Source organism: Pyrgilauda ruficollis, unplaced genomic scaffold (genome assembly GCF_017590135.1).
Source record: "Pyrgilauda ruficollis isolate IOZ18807 unplaced genomic scaffold, ASM1759013v1 scaffold182, whole genome shotgun sequence".
NCBI lineage: Eukaryota > Metazoa > Chordata > Aves > Passeriformes > Passeridae > Pyrgilauda > Pyrgilauda ruficollis.
Window position 1 is genome coordinate 830,567 of NW_024517207.1, and position 18,565 is coordinate 849,131.

Below are 18,565 nucleotides of genomic sequence, written 5' to 3' on the forward strand. Positions count from 1 at the left end.
CACTGGAGTAAAGTAAAACACGGAGCATTAGGACAGTGTTTACATCAAATAAAAAGTGCTTTGCATCTTCTTACACATAGTAATCACATATTTCATGTTCAGAAAGACTGTCTTTGCACACAGCAGCTGAAAATGCAGAATGTTTATTCCCAAGCTCAACTCTGACATGTTTGGAACTCAGCTGTTTCATTACACTAATTTTTCAGAGTTCAAAGTGATGCTTGGGTACACATCCAAATACTTTGTAAAGAAGGATCTGTTACTTCTTTGTCATCAAAAGAGAACATGAAGGATTAGAGTAAAATTAAGCAAAACACACATCTGTGTAAAAGATACAGAAGCAGAAAAGCAGCTCCTCCTTGAAGCCAAGAAAGCAGAAAACAAAGTAAGCGTGCATTACAGCACGCATCTTGCTCTCAAATACGTGCAAAAATCCTTTGTAAATAACATTCTTTATACAGAAGGCAATGAACTTTCTGAAATTTTCAAGGTGAAGGTTTCCAAAGCTCTCAGTCTACTGTAAGATTAGACATGGTGTGGGTTGATGTTTTCAATACCAGAAAGATGCTCCACATAAACAGCAGAGTGTAACTCCTTAAAGTTGGTGTAACACACTTTGAAGCAAAACAATCATCACTTCTAAAACCATTTCAAGATTGGGTAGTTGATCAATAAAAATAACATTTCCACAATATTAAAAAAAAAAAAAACCTCATTGATTTTTAGTAAAAAGCACTTGCTTGGAATCAAAGAAATACACACTTGACCCAGATCTTATGCGAGAGATCCACGTTTCCTGCTAAATTGCAACATAAGTGTAACTTAATGCTGTTTTACACTGGACACACTGTCACTCTAGAGCGAGGGAATTATCACGACCTCCAAAAATTTAAAATTACTCTTGGATACTATTTGCCAACTGTGTTGAAAGTTGACATCTCGGTAAGTTCAAGATATTCTTGCAATATATGACTAAGCCATCTGAAATTTTCAACTGAGGGCTGTGAACAACACAACTCGGGCAGCAGAGACAGATAAATCCCCTCTGTCTTCACTTCTTTCTTTCGAAAGCTGTATATTCACACACATCTCTCTTTCATCTGCCTCAGATCCAGAAAGCACCAGCCCACCCAGTGCATCACCACACCACATCAGAAGGCTTCAGGTGCCTGCCCATACAGAGTGACACCATCTCACCTCAGAAGGCTGCAAGCTCTGCCCTTCTTGTCCTCCAGCCCAGCCTTTCACACCCCTCACGCTCATGCACGGCACCTGTGTGCCCTCTGCTCCCTTTGGTGGTTGGTCAGTAACACCTCAGCACCCCATGGCTCATTGCCTTCAACACCGCTCACCTGCTCTGCACAGCTGCACCCACTGGGGATGAGGCTCAGCCCCACTCCCAATCCCCACACACTGTGTGCCTACAACAGAGGATTTGGGTTTCATGTCTGCTTAATGACTGAAAAGGAAAAGGATTTTTTCTGGTTTTTAATCAATTTTATCCATGAGATAATTTGGACTATTTTGTGATGTTTCTTTAGAAGTTCTTTATGCCTCATTACCAAATAATACAAAGTGTAATCATAAACACTGGAGTAAAGTAAAACACGGAGCATTAGGACAGTGTTTACATCAAATAAAAAGTGCTTTGCATCTTCTTACACATAGTAATCACATATTTCATGTTCAGAAAGACTGTCTTTGCACACAGCAGCTGAAAATGCAGAATGTTTATTCCCAAGCTCAACTCTGACATGTTTGGAACTCAGCTGTTTCATTACACTAATTTTTCAGAGTTCAAAGTGATGCTTGGGTACACATCCAAATACTTTGTAAAGAAGGATCTGTTACTTCTTTGTCATCAAAAGAGAACATGAAGGATTAGAGTAAAATTAAGCAAAACACACATCTGTGTAAAAGATACAGAAGCAGAAAAGCAGCTCCTCCTTGAAGCCAAGAAAGCAGAAAACAAAGTAAGCGTGCATTACAGCACGCATCTTGCTCTCAAATACGTGCAAAAATCCTTTGTAAATAACATTCTTTATACAGAAGGCAATGAACTTTCTGAAATTTTCAAGGTGAAGGTTTCCAAAGCTCTCAGTCTACTGTAAGATTAGACATGGTGTGGGTTGATGTTTTCAATACCAGAAAGATGCTCCACATAAACAGCAGAGTGTAACTCCTTAAAGTTGGTGTAACACACTTTGAAGCAAAACAATCATCACTTCTAAAACCATTTCAAGACTGGGTAGTTGATCAATAAAAATAACATTTCCACAATATTAAAAAAAAAAAAAAACTCATTGATTTTTAGTAAAAAGCACTTGCTTGTAATCAAAGAAATACACACTTGACCCAGATCTTATGCGAGAGATCCACGTTTCCTGCTAAATTGCAACATAAGTGTAACTTAATGCTGTTTTACACTGGACACACTGTCACTCTAGAGCGAGGGAATTATCACGACCTCCAAAAATTTAAAATTACTCTTGGATACTATTTGCCAACTGTGTTGAAAGTTGACATCTCGGTAAGTTCAAGATATTCTTGCAATATATGATTAAGCCAGCTCATTAGAAATTTTCAGCCAAGGGCTGTGAACAACACAACTCGGGCAGCAGAGACAGATAAATCCCCTCTGTCTTCACTTCTTTCTTTCGAAAGCTGTATATTCACACACATCTCTCTTTCATATGCCTCAGATCAAAACAATCCTCCTCAAATCTGAAATGTGTGAAGAAGGAATCCTCCTCATAAGAGCCCTTCTGATAGCCCACGCAGCGACAGCGCTGCAGAGATAACACACAACTCATTTCTCCACCTCCCTCACTTCAGCCTTAAATGCAGTCTGTATTTGTAGTCCCAAATCACACATCACTGCAAATTCCTGTCCCAGAGCTTGCACAAGCTACCCACATCTCAACCCAACCTGTAAATATTACTTAGCAAATCTCAACATGCAAGATGTTAGCTCTACAACTCACTTCCTCCTGATCTACTTTCCAATCCTCTGCAATAAGAATCTGCCTCAACTTCCAAGTCCCTGTTCCCTCTCCACCACCTTCACAGGATTCTTCCTCTGTACACTGCACTCTTGATCTCTAATAGACAATGTCATCTCACAGTTCCTCTTCCACTGCCCTTTTCTATTCCTTCTTGTTATTTAAAATACCATATATGTGTGTGTGTGTATATATATATATATATATATATATATACACTGTTTTTCCATAATGCTTCCTGCCTCTAAGCATTTGCAGAGCCACAGTCCTTTAATGAGAGGAACTGGAACATGGATCCATACATGCCCACACCCAGCAGGTATCATTCACATATATCACATGTCAGCAAACTTCCTTGCATCACACAAAATTTGTTCAAACAGAATTTTGTGACTGGAAGGCCATTTCAACTGTCTACTACAACATTATTTTTCACTCAACTTCACAGCAGCTGCCACAGATCTTTGGGTACTGAGATGCTCACTGGAAGTCCAAGCAGAATTTTAGACAGTACCCTCCTCACATGCATTAGTTTCTTTCAAAACCTGGCTTAGTTTAATTTAAAACAAGACTAAAAGGACAAAAAAAATCAACACAAGTCGATTTCAACCTGTCCACTCAATCCTTAACAACAGATTTGTACTGTATATATATTTTTGCATTGATTAAGTAAGTTTCAAAGCTTTTCTTCTACTCAACACATAAGTAATCATAAAGGATGAGGAAGCAAGTTTTCTCTTTTTTTCCCAGAACTAACCAGCTGCTAAAATTTGTTTATTTAAGTCTGCGTGCCACTGCTCACCTACAGATGATGGAGAGTGACAAGTCATCTGGGAGTTTCCCACCCTGTATATTTCCTGTGATTCCAATAGGCTAAAACAATTAAATAATATTTTGATCTCAACAAAGCAAGATTTTTATACAACAGCTGTAAAAACGCACGTTGACAATAAAAATTTCTGAGTGTATTCAATGTTTTCCTCATACAAAACACTTTCAGAACACAGATGATAAATGATGCTTTTCAAAGAAGAATGATTCACATATCCTGGTAGGCCAAATATTTTGTCTGGACTGACTATAGACTAAAAACAGAGCAAAAAAACAAAGAGCTTCCAGTAAGCTGAGCCTATCTTACAGCCCATATGTATTTAGTAAAAAGCAGCTCCTTACCCACCTGCCTGAATGGCACCAATGCCAGCACTGGGGCTGCTCGCCCCAGGGACCAGCTAACCCCACACTGTGCAAGCCACGACTCTAAAGCACTATTCTCCCTCAAGAGAATTTGGCTCTGAGGGTTTAGGCACATTTTGCTCCAGATTCTTCAGCACTCCATAAGCTGGGGATGTGAGCAAGGCTCCAGAGTTATTGGCCTCCTGTCATGCCTGAATTGCCAAAATCTGGTGTGTCACCACCGCAACACCCTGAGCTCTTACCTGGGGAACACACTGCAACAGAGCCGAGTGCCCCCAGGCCAAAATAACAGCAGCCCCTACTAACAAGGGTCCCATAAATCCCCACAGAACACAATTCCAGCCCTGCCTGCCTGCCTGACCCCAAGTGAAAGGAATCCATGCCAGGGATCACGCTTCCACAGGGGCAAACAGCAGCCACCATCATCTCCTGATGTCATCTTGCTCAGCTCCTGCATGACAAACTTTGTTCTTCACAGCTGTAGACAAGTTCCAAACAACATGTTTTGCTTCCGAACCGAGAACAAAAAGCAAGGGGCTACTTCAAACAGGCAATGAAAATTAACACCATTGTCTGGAACACCCTCAGCCGTCCCCAAGTTAAACACTGTTTGTTTGTGCTCTGGCTCGCAGAGGTTAATAGGATTTCATTCCCTCCTTGCCCACAGAACACAGCTGCCAGAGCAACTTAAACTAAGTGGGAACCAACACAAAGAATGCAAATTCTTAAAAATAATGCCGTATGCAAACTTCTTTGAAATCCACAGACATAAACTTTGAAACATTACAAGTGTGACTGTGTATTTGTATTACTTCTAACTCCAGCAGTCTTCCCTAAAGCTGAACTGTGCATATCGTGAATTGCATTTTGCTCGTGCAGCACGTAATATCTCACCTGATCACCACACACAGCTAAACAAGCACTGCAAATTCTGGTAAATACCCACCTGACTGGAAAAACCCCCCAAAAAAATAATCAAACAGGAAGACACAAAATAAATATAAATGTGTACATTTGAATAATTACTATGGTATTTCAGGGGTTTTGAGAGTTCTCTTAAAACCATCACGTAAGAATAAAGTATGGTTCTGTGCTTGTGCTAAATCACCTATTTCCTTACTGCCATCTCCTGCCCCATAAATAAGCTATGCTGCCAAGATTTTGCATATCCAAATGCACTTCCAGGGCATGCACCATTAGCAGTAAAAATAGTATTTTTTTAACTCCTCAATGTATATTTTGCAATTGCAAGAAACCGAAGGAACTGGTGGTTTGAAATGAGAGCACAAACAAAGAGAACAGAGACAAATCCACGTCCTAGCAAACAATTAAATGCCAGTTGACTATGGGCCCGTAATTAATTAATAGAACATAACCTCTCCCTTCTGAGGCTGTGGCAGGCCCAGAATCTTAACTGGAGCATATTATAATGTGTCTGCCACAAAGGCAGGCAAACATTCTCCTAAGTGACAGTAAATGGTACTCTCACAAGTAAAGCTGCTCCTTGCAGAGAGGTTTCCTACAGAAATGACGTCTGTGTGACCAATGGCCTTTAACCCAAATAAATAAATACACAGTGACTCTGATCTGAAGAAAAGTTAGTATTCAAGACACCCTGTTCCTTGTCTGTAGCAGCACTACCAGGGCCACTCCAGACAAAAGACCAAAATGTGCAGAAATACGTCACTAGTTCTGTTGTTTAGGAAATAATTGGCCAATTTGGTTCTCAAAGTCCCTGACTCTTAAAATATCACCCCACTGAAATGAACCCCAAACAACCCAAAATTTAGTATGCCTAGGGACATCAACTGAATGTGCTTTCTGCAAATTTATTCACTACACACACTCAATCATATTTACAGCAGCGTTAATTCTATCTGCCAGACATGACATGTGAGCCATTGTGGGGTCCAATGCTTGGTTTTTGGTTTGCAGTGGGTTTTGGTTTGGTTTTGATTGAAGTTGCTGCAGGCTGAAACACAGAACATAACTGCACCTGTTCTTTTAATATATAAACATATATATATACAAAAATACTTTATATATATATATATATGTGTATATATATACACACATATACACAGAAATTATTTATTTTCTGAAAATGAAGATAATAAACACAGTTGAGGACAAGATAAGAATTCAAAGTGATCCTGAAAGACCAGGAAAAAAGTTATCAAAAAATGTTACGAGTGTGACTAAGGAGAACTGCAAAGCTGCAGAGTTAGGTCAGATCACCTGACTGCACATACTGGGGATGGCCAAAATGTGGTTTAGGTGAAAGGGATGGAGAGGTTAATGCAGACCATAAAGTAGCCCTCAGTGTTGTGATGTTGAGAGCTAAAAAAAACAAATAAAAAGCTCAGAGTGATGTCATGTCCAGTCTTTAGGGTTCTGGATCACAGAGACATAGACCACAGGGCTGAGCAGGACCTCTGGGATTCACCTAACCCATTCCTGGCCCCTAAGCTGCAAATCCCAACACCACAGTGGTTTTGGGCGGGTTTTTTTTTCACAATTCCACACTGTTTATTTCTGAGTTTACTGATGTCATACCAGACTTTAGGCTGAAGTTTTACAGAGAACTGTCCCAACAAATTCCAAGAACTTTTCCACTAAGTGACAATAGCTAAATTAGAGACCATTGCTATGAATTCTTTCTCGCCACTAAATGTACTTTGGCTTGTATTTATCAAAACTGCATTTAATCCAAAATTTGAACATTCTAGTCACTCAGTATCATGAGCTCTGTCTGGAGCCCTGCACCACAAGTTTAGATTCAGCTATTCGGAATTACTTTAATTACTTTCTTTTAATCATCTGCAAGTCTCAAGCATTAAGTATTCCACTTCCTTTTTATACTTGATATTTACAGGTTGAACAAAAAAGGGTCTGCAAAATTAATTCTGGGAGTCCACGCTACCAATTTTGCCCAAGAACAGTGACCACCTGGACCCATCCTTTACCAGCAGGTCAAGAGAGGTGATTCTCTCCCCCTGCTCTGCTCTCCTGAGACTCCACCTGGAGCGCTCCACCACCTCTGGGGGCCCCAGCAGAGGAAGGACAACCCAATCCAGTGGAAGGTGCCCCTGCCCATGGAACCAGAGGATCTTTAAGGTCCCTTCCAACCAGAACCATTCTATGATCCTTTGATCTATACATAACTCTTGAGACTCTTACCATTAAATCAGGAACAGCTTAGATTCAGACATGAAAATTTGCTGCTAACTAAGTTTGGCAAGACCATGTTGACAAAAACCTTGGTCCATCTGCTGTGAAAACTGTAGAAAGCATATGGTGCTTTATACAACTACATTAAGATCACTGAACTCCAAAGCTTCTCTTAGTAACCATCAAATGCAAAAGAACAAAAAAAACCCCAGAGTTTTCATAAAACCATAAATCAAAGCTAATAAAACAGACAATTTATGTTTTGGTCTCTGCAAATCTATTTTCAAAGCTTTAAGAGAACAGTTAAGACTAGGTAGGGAGTACATACCAGACTTAGACAGTAAGTAATGAGGGTTTTCTACTGCTCATTTCTAGACTTTTTATGGGGATTTTTAAACAGAACTATATTCTGAGTCTTCTGCTTCAGTATTTATTAGTAGCCATGACTCTTCTTGTTTTCATATGAAACCTAAAACAAGAAGAATTACTGATTTTTGGGGTAGTCAGGGAGGAGAAGGAGAAAAGAAATTAGGGATAGGAAACAACCCACTGACTTTATTTTAACTTTAAGCACACTGGCTGAGAATAAGCAGAACACACAACTCAGTTACAAAGGAAGATAGGAGATCCATAGGTTTTACTTTCCAGCATCCTATCCTTAACCATCTCAAATTTGGGAAATTAAACATCTCTAAGGTTTTTTCCACAAGACAGAAACAATGAGTTGCAGAGCAGTTAAGGCCTTTCCTTAAAAAAAATTATTATTGTTATTATTACTTTTGTCTGAATCTTACCTCTGGGTTTTCTAACTTCAAATAATGGTAGGCATATTCTCAAGAAAACAACAGATTATGAAAACAACAGTCTTCTGAGTTAGGCCTCTCAAATCCTACCTCACTGTAAAGAGCAACAATCCTCATTTTTATTAGAACTAAGTATGGATGTAAACTGCTACCTTGTGCCTTCTACTAGGCTGTCAGCAAGAGAGCAGCTCTGATTATCAATAACTATGTCTAGAGACAAGTCTAGAGAACCCACATGTTCTTGACCTGCAGTTTTCCAAAAAAAGGTTATTTACTAAAACACTGGCCACATTTTTGTAAATTAAAAACAAAAATATAAAGAAACCCATAAACAAGCACGTAAATAATTTTGTAGGAATGCAAAAATCTTACAAGGTCAGAAAGGCAGAAAGTATGTTTTCTGAGTCCTTTTCAAGACCACTCTCTCACAAAAAATGAGTGACAGTCTTGGCTCTTCCAAAAAGATGCCATGTGGCAAAAAAGAACAAAATTATAAAAAACAGCCTCCACAAGATTATTTTGCTAAACATGTATGATCTCATCTCTTTTAATAATAAACACTATAAACAAAATATTTGGCAAACACGGTGCTGAAACAACAACCTAACAGAAGAGTCACGACTTGACCGGACGCTGTTGACTCAGTGGCAAACCTGGTATCGTTATTTATGCATGTTAATCAAACAGGAAAGAGAATCTTTTGAAAGAAGAGTTTTCAATTCCAAATCACAAACATGTGGCTCTCTGTGGCTTTGTTTTCTTTTCAGTTGCCTGTAGCTGAAACAACACAGCCACTTGCTTTGGCTGTCCTGCTGAAGGGCAGTGCCATCACAGCTGCAGGCTGAGGACAACCTGCTGAGGGGTTTTGGGATGTTCCAGCTCTCTCTGCTGCTTCCCTGCTGGAAAGAACCAAGCCCTGAGAGCTGGAAAAGGGAGCACACGGTGTCACTCCAAAGCCAGGTGCCTCAGCTTCAAGCATGCATACAGGTAGCTTGAGTCAAAACCTCAGCCCGTGAGTGGGAGTAGCACAGAACTGGCACCAGGGTCTAAAATCACTGCCTGCAGCTAAAGGGCAACTCTGAGATCTTCACAGGTGTTCTCTGAACTCACGCCAGCAAAGTGGACCAGAATTTATCACTGAAAATAAGCATTTCAGTTTTAGTCACTATAAATTACCCAGGGAAGAAACAATACTCTACAATGCTTTGAACACTTGCATGGATTTCTGAACACAAACTGAATATTTATTATGACAGAAAACATCCTTTTATTCTGTGTGTATGCCTCGTTATCTTATTTGTTTTGGAAATACCACTAAAAGCATCCATTCCAAACCTTGGGCCTTCTACCATTGCTGAAACTTACTGATCATGAGAAACACAGGCTAATTAGTTTCCAATTTTGCAAAAGCAAGCAGCTCCTGAAATGCATAAAATAAGAATAATTCAATAATTGCACTTCTAAGAAATGTAGGGTGAATCCCAAGGCAGCAGCTCTTCCCTCCCTTTACAGGAAATTCCAACTTGTTCCTCAGCTGCAGCTGGGCACAACCTATGGCTCAGGCAGAGACCCCAGGCTAAGACACTTGACAAAAAGCAAATCCTGTCTGGCAGCCCACTCAACAAAATACACCAAAGGAAAAAACTCAGAGACTGAAGATCCTAAGAACTTGCAGCCTAAAAGAGGAAGATTCTAAATATATTAAATTACCCAAAAAAAAATATGGGGGGAAATATGGATTTAAATCCATGCTTTAGGAAGGCTTTTAAAATTGGTTTTATCACAAATTTTTCTTTGAAAACTTCTTTAAAAAATTCTATATTCTTTAAAAATATCAAACCTACTACTTCTCTTTTCATGAACAATAAAACAAGAAGAAAGAAAATGGAAATCCTCTTGTAAGTTCTACTGGAATGTTTTGTATTAAACCTAGTTTAAAAATAGCATATACCAACAATATAGACCAGTAACAGCCCAGTCATCACACAAACTTCATAAAACTAATATGTGTTTTTCTGGGAAAATAGATTAATTATGAAGAAACAGCTCTGCAGGAACAAAGCATGTGGCTTTCTTCTATTTTTATGCAATTGCAATTTGCATGTTTATGAAAAGCAGTCTGTGTAATAGAATTAAAAAACACAGCTTTCCTAATTTTTTTTTAAAAGTACAGTACGCCCATTCAACAATATTTCAAGAATTAAAATTCCATTATAGCTGAATTTATGACAAGGTCACAACTTTTGTCTTTCGAGTCTTGAGCATTTTGTTAGTCACACATACAGCTTATTCTTACTGCCATTCAGGAATTAGATTTACAGTCCAGAGAACAATAGTCACAAAAAGGACAAGCGTCCGCATTTCTTCGTCCAAACCAAAAACACACATGTTAAATGTACAAATTTAAACTGTGGAAGACTTCAACACAGTGGTCAAGCTAAAAGGTTTACTGGGCTTTAACTGGTGCAGTTATAACAAACTAAGAAACAAGAGTGTGATGTTTTTTAGATACACAAATAACAGCTACAGGCATCACTAATGGTGCTCTATCTTCTTCTTTAACTATTTTCAATTATTTTTTACTTAAACTAAATGCGCCATATAAAGTCTCAATGGTTGACATCTGTTTCCAGCTCAATTATTTCAGCAAAATTTCACACCAAATACTTTTTCTGCTTCCAAGAAATAAGACTGGGGAGAAAAGGATTTTTTTTTTGGCCTAAACTAAAATTCTACCAACCATGCTTTTAGGGCCAAAATTTACAGAAGGGACAAAACCTGGCCCTGGTGCTTGTGTGATGAATTGGAATGTGTTTATTTAAAGATGAAAACCATAAAAAATCAGACTGAGTGGCCAAGAGGACTTCATCTCAGAAAACCACAGAGTAGATAAAGAGAGTTAAATGGATACTGACAGTGAGAGAAGGAAGGAGAAAGTGAGAAAGACGATAAGGCAGAGATTCTTCTGCAGTAAACCTAGAAGACAGAAAGCATTCTAAAAGAGCAGAATGTGTCAAAGAGTAAGCAGGAGGAGTGGCCAATGTCTTGTGTTCCTAAGCCACGAGGAAGGGCAGTCCACTACAGAGTCTGACAACACTCCGTACTCCTGGCATCACTGTCCACAGCAGCTGGCAAAAGGAGCTCAACAAAACCCACAACCGAAGTCAAGGTTCCAGAAAGAAGAGCTGTCATCCCTTTTCACCCACAAGCATCTGAGAACTCCTCTGCCAGAATGTCTCATCTTCCTTCCAGCTGCTATTCCAGAGACCCAACCCGACACTCTAACATTTAAAAAAGACATTTTCCGTCCTGCTGAAGATCAATCCAAGTGCCAGATAATGGATTTTCTGGGGTTTTAAATCCTAGAAAACAACACATGAACCACGGTAAAAGGACATGATAAGGACATTTTTCCTACCTTCTATTTTTCCCCCTTGAATTTCTTTCTGAGTGATTGATTTTGTAAGCCCAGTAACATTGCTTTGTCTCTTTTTATCCGCTGAGGTCTCCCATGGTCCAATGGGGTTTTTCATGCAACTATCCTGAATTTGTATCCAGAATTACGATGAGTTTGTTTTTTCTGTCTCTCAGCTTTCCTCCACAACAGCTACACACAGCCCCAGACCGTACTGTCGTCAAGTGCTGGTTCTGGCTGCGGCAGTGACAGCCAGTCACCCACGTCCAGCTCAGTGGAAATTTTGTGGCTACTTTGACACCTACAACACAACACTACCAGAAAGGAAACAAAGAATTCAAGCTCTGTTCAACGACTGCATTTTTTCACAGTATTCAATCTGTAGAAGATTGAAAACTGAGAAGTGTAAATATTAGAGACATGAAATCAGGATCTATCTAGTCACTAGCAGATAAGCAATAACCAGCATGTTCTTGGCTCAGTGAGCAGGGATTTAGCTGCCAAATCCCAATCAACACTAATTGGATTGTCCTTGACTTCAGAACATACCACTGACACCACAGGAGTAATTTATTTCAACACATATAAATGGAACACAATTCCCAAAACGCCAAGCAGAAGAAAATTAATTTCATCAATACTGATAATGCTATTGTTAGAAATCACTTTTTTCACTAGAGAAGAAAGGAGCCTGAAAGTCTCATGCTACTGCAAAGAGGAGTAAGAGGAGAGATGAACCAAAGGAAAAGCTCCTACTCACCAGTAGATATTTTCAGGATACAACTTTCACTGACAGTTATCAAGGCTGGACTGTGAATCTGCTGTTACACATTTTACAAATGATGCCACAGTGACTGTGGTTCTCCTTTGTGAGCACCAGTAACTGGGGAGGTAGTTGGTACTTTAAATTGATGTCAGAGAACTACCACAGCAGTGTAATTCTCTGCCTCGCTGTTACAAGACAAGACTGTTACGTTTCGGGCATTGGAGAAGTTAAATGTCAGTCTCATTGTCCCTCCACTGAAAAATATGACTGTGGTTATAGAAGGCCAGGGCTTACACAGTACTCAGGCTTGCATAACTGTTTGCCATGAACAGGCTGCAGGAAAAGTGTCTTTTTGTCAGATAATCCACAAAGTTAATCCAGGACAGAATAGGGAAGAGAGAGTTCCTTGAAACTTCCCTCAACATAATCTGTGTGCTCGTATTTCAGAACAAATGAAGACAGCCTACAGAGAAAAAAAATCAGCCACCAGGAATATTTTAGTTTAAAATGAAAGGCTGAGAAAGAGGTATTTTTATTGTTGTTGCGATTATAATGCAAGACAGTGAGTAAAGAGTCGGAAATCCAAGTTCTTTAGAAATATTCATTACAGACATGTGAGGGAAAGATCTCCATGATCTCTGTTGATTGTATGATTTCTCCAAAATGATAAATCCATAAACCAAAATGAAAATAATTTTTTTAAGTCAACATTATGTACTAGAAGATACTGCTTGAATATCTTTTAGGAATACATGCTACCAAAAATACTGGGGGTCCTCCAAGCAGACTTTCAAGACAGCTTTATCTCACCAAAAAAAACCAATCAAACAAACAAACACCACCACAATCAAAACAAACAAAATCACATGTTATGGAAATATTTTTTCCTCACTCTGTTTCAGCACAGTATTGTGGAATCTGTTGTATTTGAAAAGTAAAGCACAAGGTTTGAAGGAAGAGATCATTTCATTGACTGAAGCAATTAATTTGTCTAGAAGTATTTGGGCTGCCATGCCCTGCCCAGCCATGCCAACTGCAGCCACCTCCTAGCAGCACACAGGCACTCCTGCATTCTGCTCCACTTCAGCACTGCACTTGATGCTCCATTCCACTACAGCTACAAGAATTCCCCTGCCACAAGAAGGATTTTGTTTTTGTTATGTTTTTAATCCCTTTGAGATTTTCCTGGATTGCATTTGAATCAAATTAAGCTGCAGCACAGATAAGAAAGCCACTGAAGTACCAGCTTTATTCCCTTATTTTTCTGCATTTTGTTTAACAGAGATTGGATGCTATGGCATCAAGCAATCATCCACTCCTTATACACACACTAGCTCAGTGAAATGCCCAATTATGAATATACAGCAAATACACCAGAAAATCCTCATTATATTATATTCTTCACAGGCAAAATCTGCTCACAGGAAAAACAAAAAAGAATCAGACAACTCCATTTAGAAATTTCTCCCACTCCATCAACAATCACTTGTCTTGTTCAAAATCCTCTGAGATACAAAGCTATGTTACACAATAAAGGCTTCCCTGAAGAGGAGTTGATAAAAATCAGAACAGAAACAACCACAACAGAGCCTACACATGTTATACCACCATTTATCAGTTGTGACAACAGCCAAATAAAACTGCTATACTGTTGGAAGCCTTCTGTCCTACACATTGCAACTGCACACAGAATCAAGAACAAATCATTCCTCTGTCCTCCCAGAGCAACCAAACCCCACAGAAAACATCTTGCTCCACCTCACAGGTTTTCTCCTTTAACTTCTGGGTACAAAACAGCATCCTACAGGAAAGCTACTATAGATGTATGAGAAATTATCAAATCCAGTCTTTGGATCCTCTCTTCTTTATCCTTACCTTTCAGCTGCTGAGCTAGGGAAGACACAGAATGCTCTCTCTTTTACCTTTTCCAAGGAGCACTGCATGTAGATTCTATGGATAGATTTATGATTAGGACTTATACCAGCAAAACCAAAACCAAACAAAACAAAAAATGCATTTTCTCATGCTCTTCTGTGATCTTTGCACACATCTGTGTTCTTCCTAAATCCCATCCACATTCCATTATCCAGACATATTAAATGAGCATTTTTTGCTGAAGCACATCAAACATACTTCAAAATCCATGAAAAAATAAAATGCATGAACAGTAAGACCTCCTGGGATTTCTGCTAGCTGTTAGCCCAGAATGCCTACATTTGGTAGCACCTTTGCTCCTTTCAGAGACTTCTGTAAGTGCCTTTTGTAGCCAGTTATGTAACAGCCTTATATTGTGCTGATATGCTGGGGGAAAAGGTGGTTATCTGCCTCAGCCAAGGTTCAGCTGAAGGCAAAATACACCAAGGTTGACTGCTTTACTCTGTGTATCACTGAAATCCCTCATGCTTTCACTGTTAGAACAAAAAAAAGGGGGTTAGTAAAGCTGGGGGATTTAAAAATCTGGCTTCTCGAAATCTGTCAGGACACTTAACATGCACTTCTGACAGCAGCTACTGCTGCTGCAGTTCTGAGCAGTGGCTCAGAATTAGTTCTTAAAACACACAACTGCCATTAGAACTATGATCCACTGAAGCTTAGTTTTATGGTGAGAGACACAGACTGAGCAACCTAAGTGGGAATACAGACCAGCGTACCTGAAAGACAGAAAAAGCTGGGTGAATCAGGTCATCCTCAACAACACAAACTCCTCAACTCCTAAGTGCCTGCAACTCTTCTGACACTTGTCAACAGCAAAGCTCATTCTCCACTCAGGCCGAGCCTCTGTGCAACTTTCCAAGCATGAATGAGCTGCCTGTTAGGCAAATTACCCAAGGGCTCCCATTAGTTTCCCTGGAGCATGCAGGACACTAAGGCACCTCACTAACTTCTTTGTGCCCAAGGCTCTAGGACCATTTAGGCTGATCTAAATTCAGGGTGCATTGATGTGTCTTTCAGCATGCTCCTGACCCTCCTTCATGCCAATACTGGCATTCATCTGACATCCTGGTGAGCCAACACTGTTAGAAAAATGAGCAGAAAAGTAATCCAGGGACAGCAACACAGGTAACACAGCCAGCAAGAAAGGTCTTTTGGACAGGTCAGCATCCTAAAGTGAGCTGGATCCAAAGGAAGATTTAACACAATGGAATGGCAGCACTAGGACTGCTGTAACATCAATTTACACAGGCCTAAACCAGAACAGGAACGGACTTTCACATGCTTGATTCCCAAAGGACACTCTCTGGTTTATTTGAGGACAATAATCACTTCCCCTGCAGACTATGCTGGATAAAAACTTGTAGCATCAGTAACAAAATTGTTACAAAACAAGAAAAATCTACAGATCTGCTCCTAAACTGCATAAACACTGCATTTTAGATATTTACAATGAATGCTTTTTGAGTAAAGCCAGAAAATCAGCACCTTAACCACATTTTCAGGGATAAGATATTGGCACATGTAAATAAGTCCATATAAGCAGTGAGGGGGGAGCCAGCAGACCCAGTGGGGCTTTCCTGGGAGAGCAGTCACCACTGTAAACACCCTTCCCTATAAACCACAAGTGTTTGTCATCCAAATGCTGCTGACACACAGGTTGGGGGGAAGGGTACAGCATCTTTGTTTGCTTGTTTACACAAAGCTATTCCACAGATTATGCCTGGGAAAAAAAAGAAAAATAACCACTACAAAATGTAATTACACTCAGCATTAAAATCAAGCACATGAAAACCAAGCCAGAAGGTAGCTGGAGATGAAAAAAAAAAATAGGAAAGAAAAAAAAGGAACATACTTAAAAATATAAAAGCTTTAAGGGTAGCTAGTCTATAATCCTAGAAATGTTTGTCCCTGCTTTTCATATAGAAGGAAGCATAATAAACACATCAAAAAACTACAGTTTTATAAGAAAAATAAAGGTCAGTACTCCATGTATTATGGGATTGCATGTGGGGGTAAAGGAATTTGGAAAACAATGCATGCCTAGTCTTCAACAGAATGTTGTTCCTTCAAGCATTTTTCTTATGAAGCATTAAAGTAGCAACAAGTAATTTAAATAATAAAGTCTAAACACGGGCACGACCTTTTCAAATTAAGGTTCAGGAGTTATTTCTGAATCTGCTCAATTTCTGAATCTGCTCAATTTCACCCATGCAAGCAATTCTACCAAACTTCATGAAACAATTTATGTATGGGAAGTTAAACACATACTTAAATGCTACAGATGAAGACATTTTACAGACATAAAGCTTTCTAATGCAATCTGTAATTTCACTTCACATACTCTGTCAGATTCATGATAGCCATGAAGCAAGCAGCCTACTTGCTTTGTCTTCTTAAAAGCACATCTGGGTTTTTTGGTTGCTTTTTTGTTTTGATTTGGGTTCTCTCTAATTTTGTCAGGGAAAATGTTCCAAACAGGAGAGAGGTTTCAAAAGGAAAGGTCTTTATTTTTCAAATAAAATACTTCCCATTTCACATGGCTTGATTTTGACAGTACAATTACAACAAACCTATTATCAAATGGGGTGGGAGGGGAAACCAGGATGTAATTAAGAGAATAATAATTGCAGAACAGCAAAATCCAAGACATCCTTAGCAGAACTTTGCAAGACACTGCACCTTTAAACACACAAATATAATTATTTCTCTAAAAATTATGTTTCTTTTTTAAAAACCCCGTAGTCCGAGTTTATTAGCTGCACTTTTTGAATGAACAGATATAGACTACACGCAACTGCTACTTCAAAGAATTACTCTGAGTAACAAACTTGAGTGTTGTTTGGTTTATGCATAGTCAAATAAATTAGGGAACATTCGACTGTTTAAAATATTGTTTATTAACAACATACATTCAAAGGAGCGCTCTGAAATACGCAGCACAAACACATTCCAGTTGACAATCACTTCGTTTTCCAGTCAATTTAAACACTGATTTGAGATCTCTGCAGCAACAAAGCTGGTACCGTAACGGAGAGTTATGTAACACAAACCACTCTCTCTTTGCCCACAAAACGACAGCGGATAACACCACTTCCCTTTCCCCCAGCAGGCAGAACGCATCCCGAGGCTTTAGGAAGAGCACCCATTCCTCCCCCACTCGGTGCTGGGGCGCTGCCCGGGGATACGCGGCACCGCTCAGCAGGGATGGATGAGCGGCCAGGCGGGCAAACCCCGCTGCTGGCCCAACGCAGCCTTTGTTCTCCCGGGAGGCGCGGCTGTCGCGCCCCAGCCGGCGGGACACAGGTGGGGACCCGGCGGCCCCGGCCCTGCCCCGCGGCTCCGGCCGCCGGCCCGGCACGGCCGCGGGCCCCGTTTGAACCTGCCCGCGCTCCGGGGAAGGAACCGCAGCCGCTGCCGGCGGGCGGGGCGGGCCGGGGCTGCCCCGGCCGGGCGGTGCAGGAGCCCCTCCGCTTCCCCCCTCGGGAAAGGGGGATTAACCCTTGGCTCGCCCCGCTGCCCTCACCCCCTCCTCCCCCGGCCGGACGCGCGCCCCGTGTGCGCCGCAGTCTCCTCCTCCCGCGGCCCGGCCGGAGGCGGGCGGGGGCCGGGGCCGGGCAGGAGCGCGGGGAGCGGCCAGGCACGGCGGGGCAGCGCTGCGCGCAGCCACACCTACCTGTCTTCTCGTGGTCATAGCCCACCACGATGAAGTAGTCGGCCAGCCTGGCCATGGCTGCGCGGGGCGCGCCTCGGCCTCACCACCCCAGCGGCTGCGGCGGCGTCTCGGGGCAGGCTCAGCATCCTCCGCTCCGCGCCCGCCGCAGGAGGAACGGCACCACCTCAGCCATGTTGGAGGCGCGGGCACGCCGTGCGCCTGCGCGCCGCCCGGACCGCTCGCCGTGACCCCGGGGCTGGGCGGGGGCTGGGGCGGCCCGGCCCGGCTGTCCCGCAGTGCCGCTGCCCCGGGCCGAGCGCCGTGCCGGGACGCCGCTGCCAGCGCCGCGGCCTCCCTTCGCAGCCCCCCCGGGCGGGGAGGGCCCGGCGGGGGAGGTCCGCGCCCCGCCCGAGCGGGGCTTTGTCTCCCGGCAGCCTCCCCCTGTGCGGTGGCCGACCGGGGGGCAGCGGGTCCGGAGCTCGTTCCCCTCACAAAAGTCACTCGCGGCGGGTCGGAGCGCTCTCCGTGCCGGGGAGAGCCAAGCGTTTGAGCGGGGCTGCACCTCGCCGCTCCCGCGAGGAGCTGCCGGGGCCGGGCATCGCCCTCACCGGAGCTCCGCGGAAATGG

General features: G+C 41.7%; 1 protein-coding gene across 4 annotated transcripts in view; it reads right to left on the reverse strand.

The window, feature by feature from the left end:
* The window catches only part of SBF2 (SET binding factor 2), a 234,227-nt gene extending 216,134 nt beyond the window's left edge, over positions 1–18,093 (reverse strand). For 3 of the 4 annotated variants that reach the window (XM_041464628.1, XM_041464627.1, XM_041464625.1), the window contains exon 1: positions 17,960–18,086. In XM_041464628.1, coding sequence (XP_041320562.1) covers positions 17,960–18,014 — 55 coding nt within the window. In that variant the 5' untranslated portion in view covers positions 18,015–18,086. Of the gene's footprint in view, positions 1–17,959 lie in introns of all 4 variants that reach the window. The other variant, XM_041464626.1, reaches the window with a different exon arrangement.
* Positions 18,094–18,565: the final 472 nt, after the last annotated feature.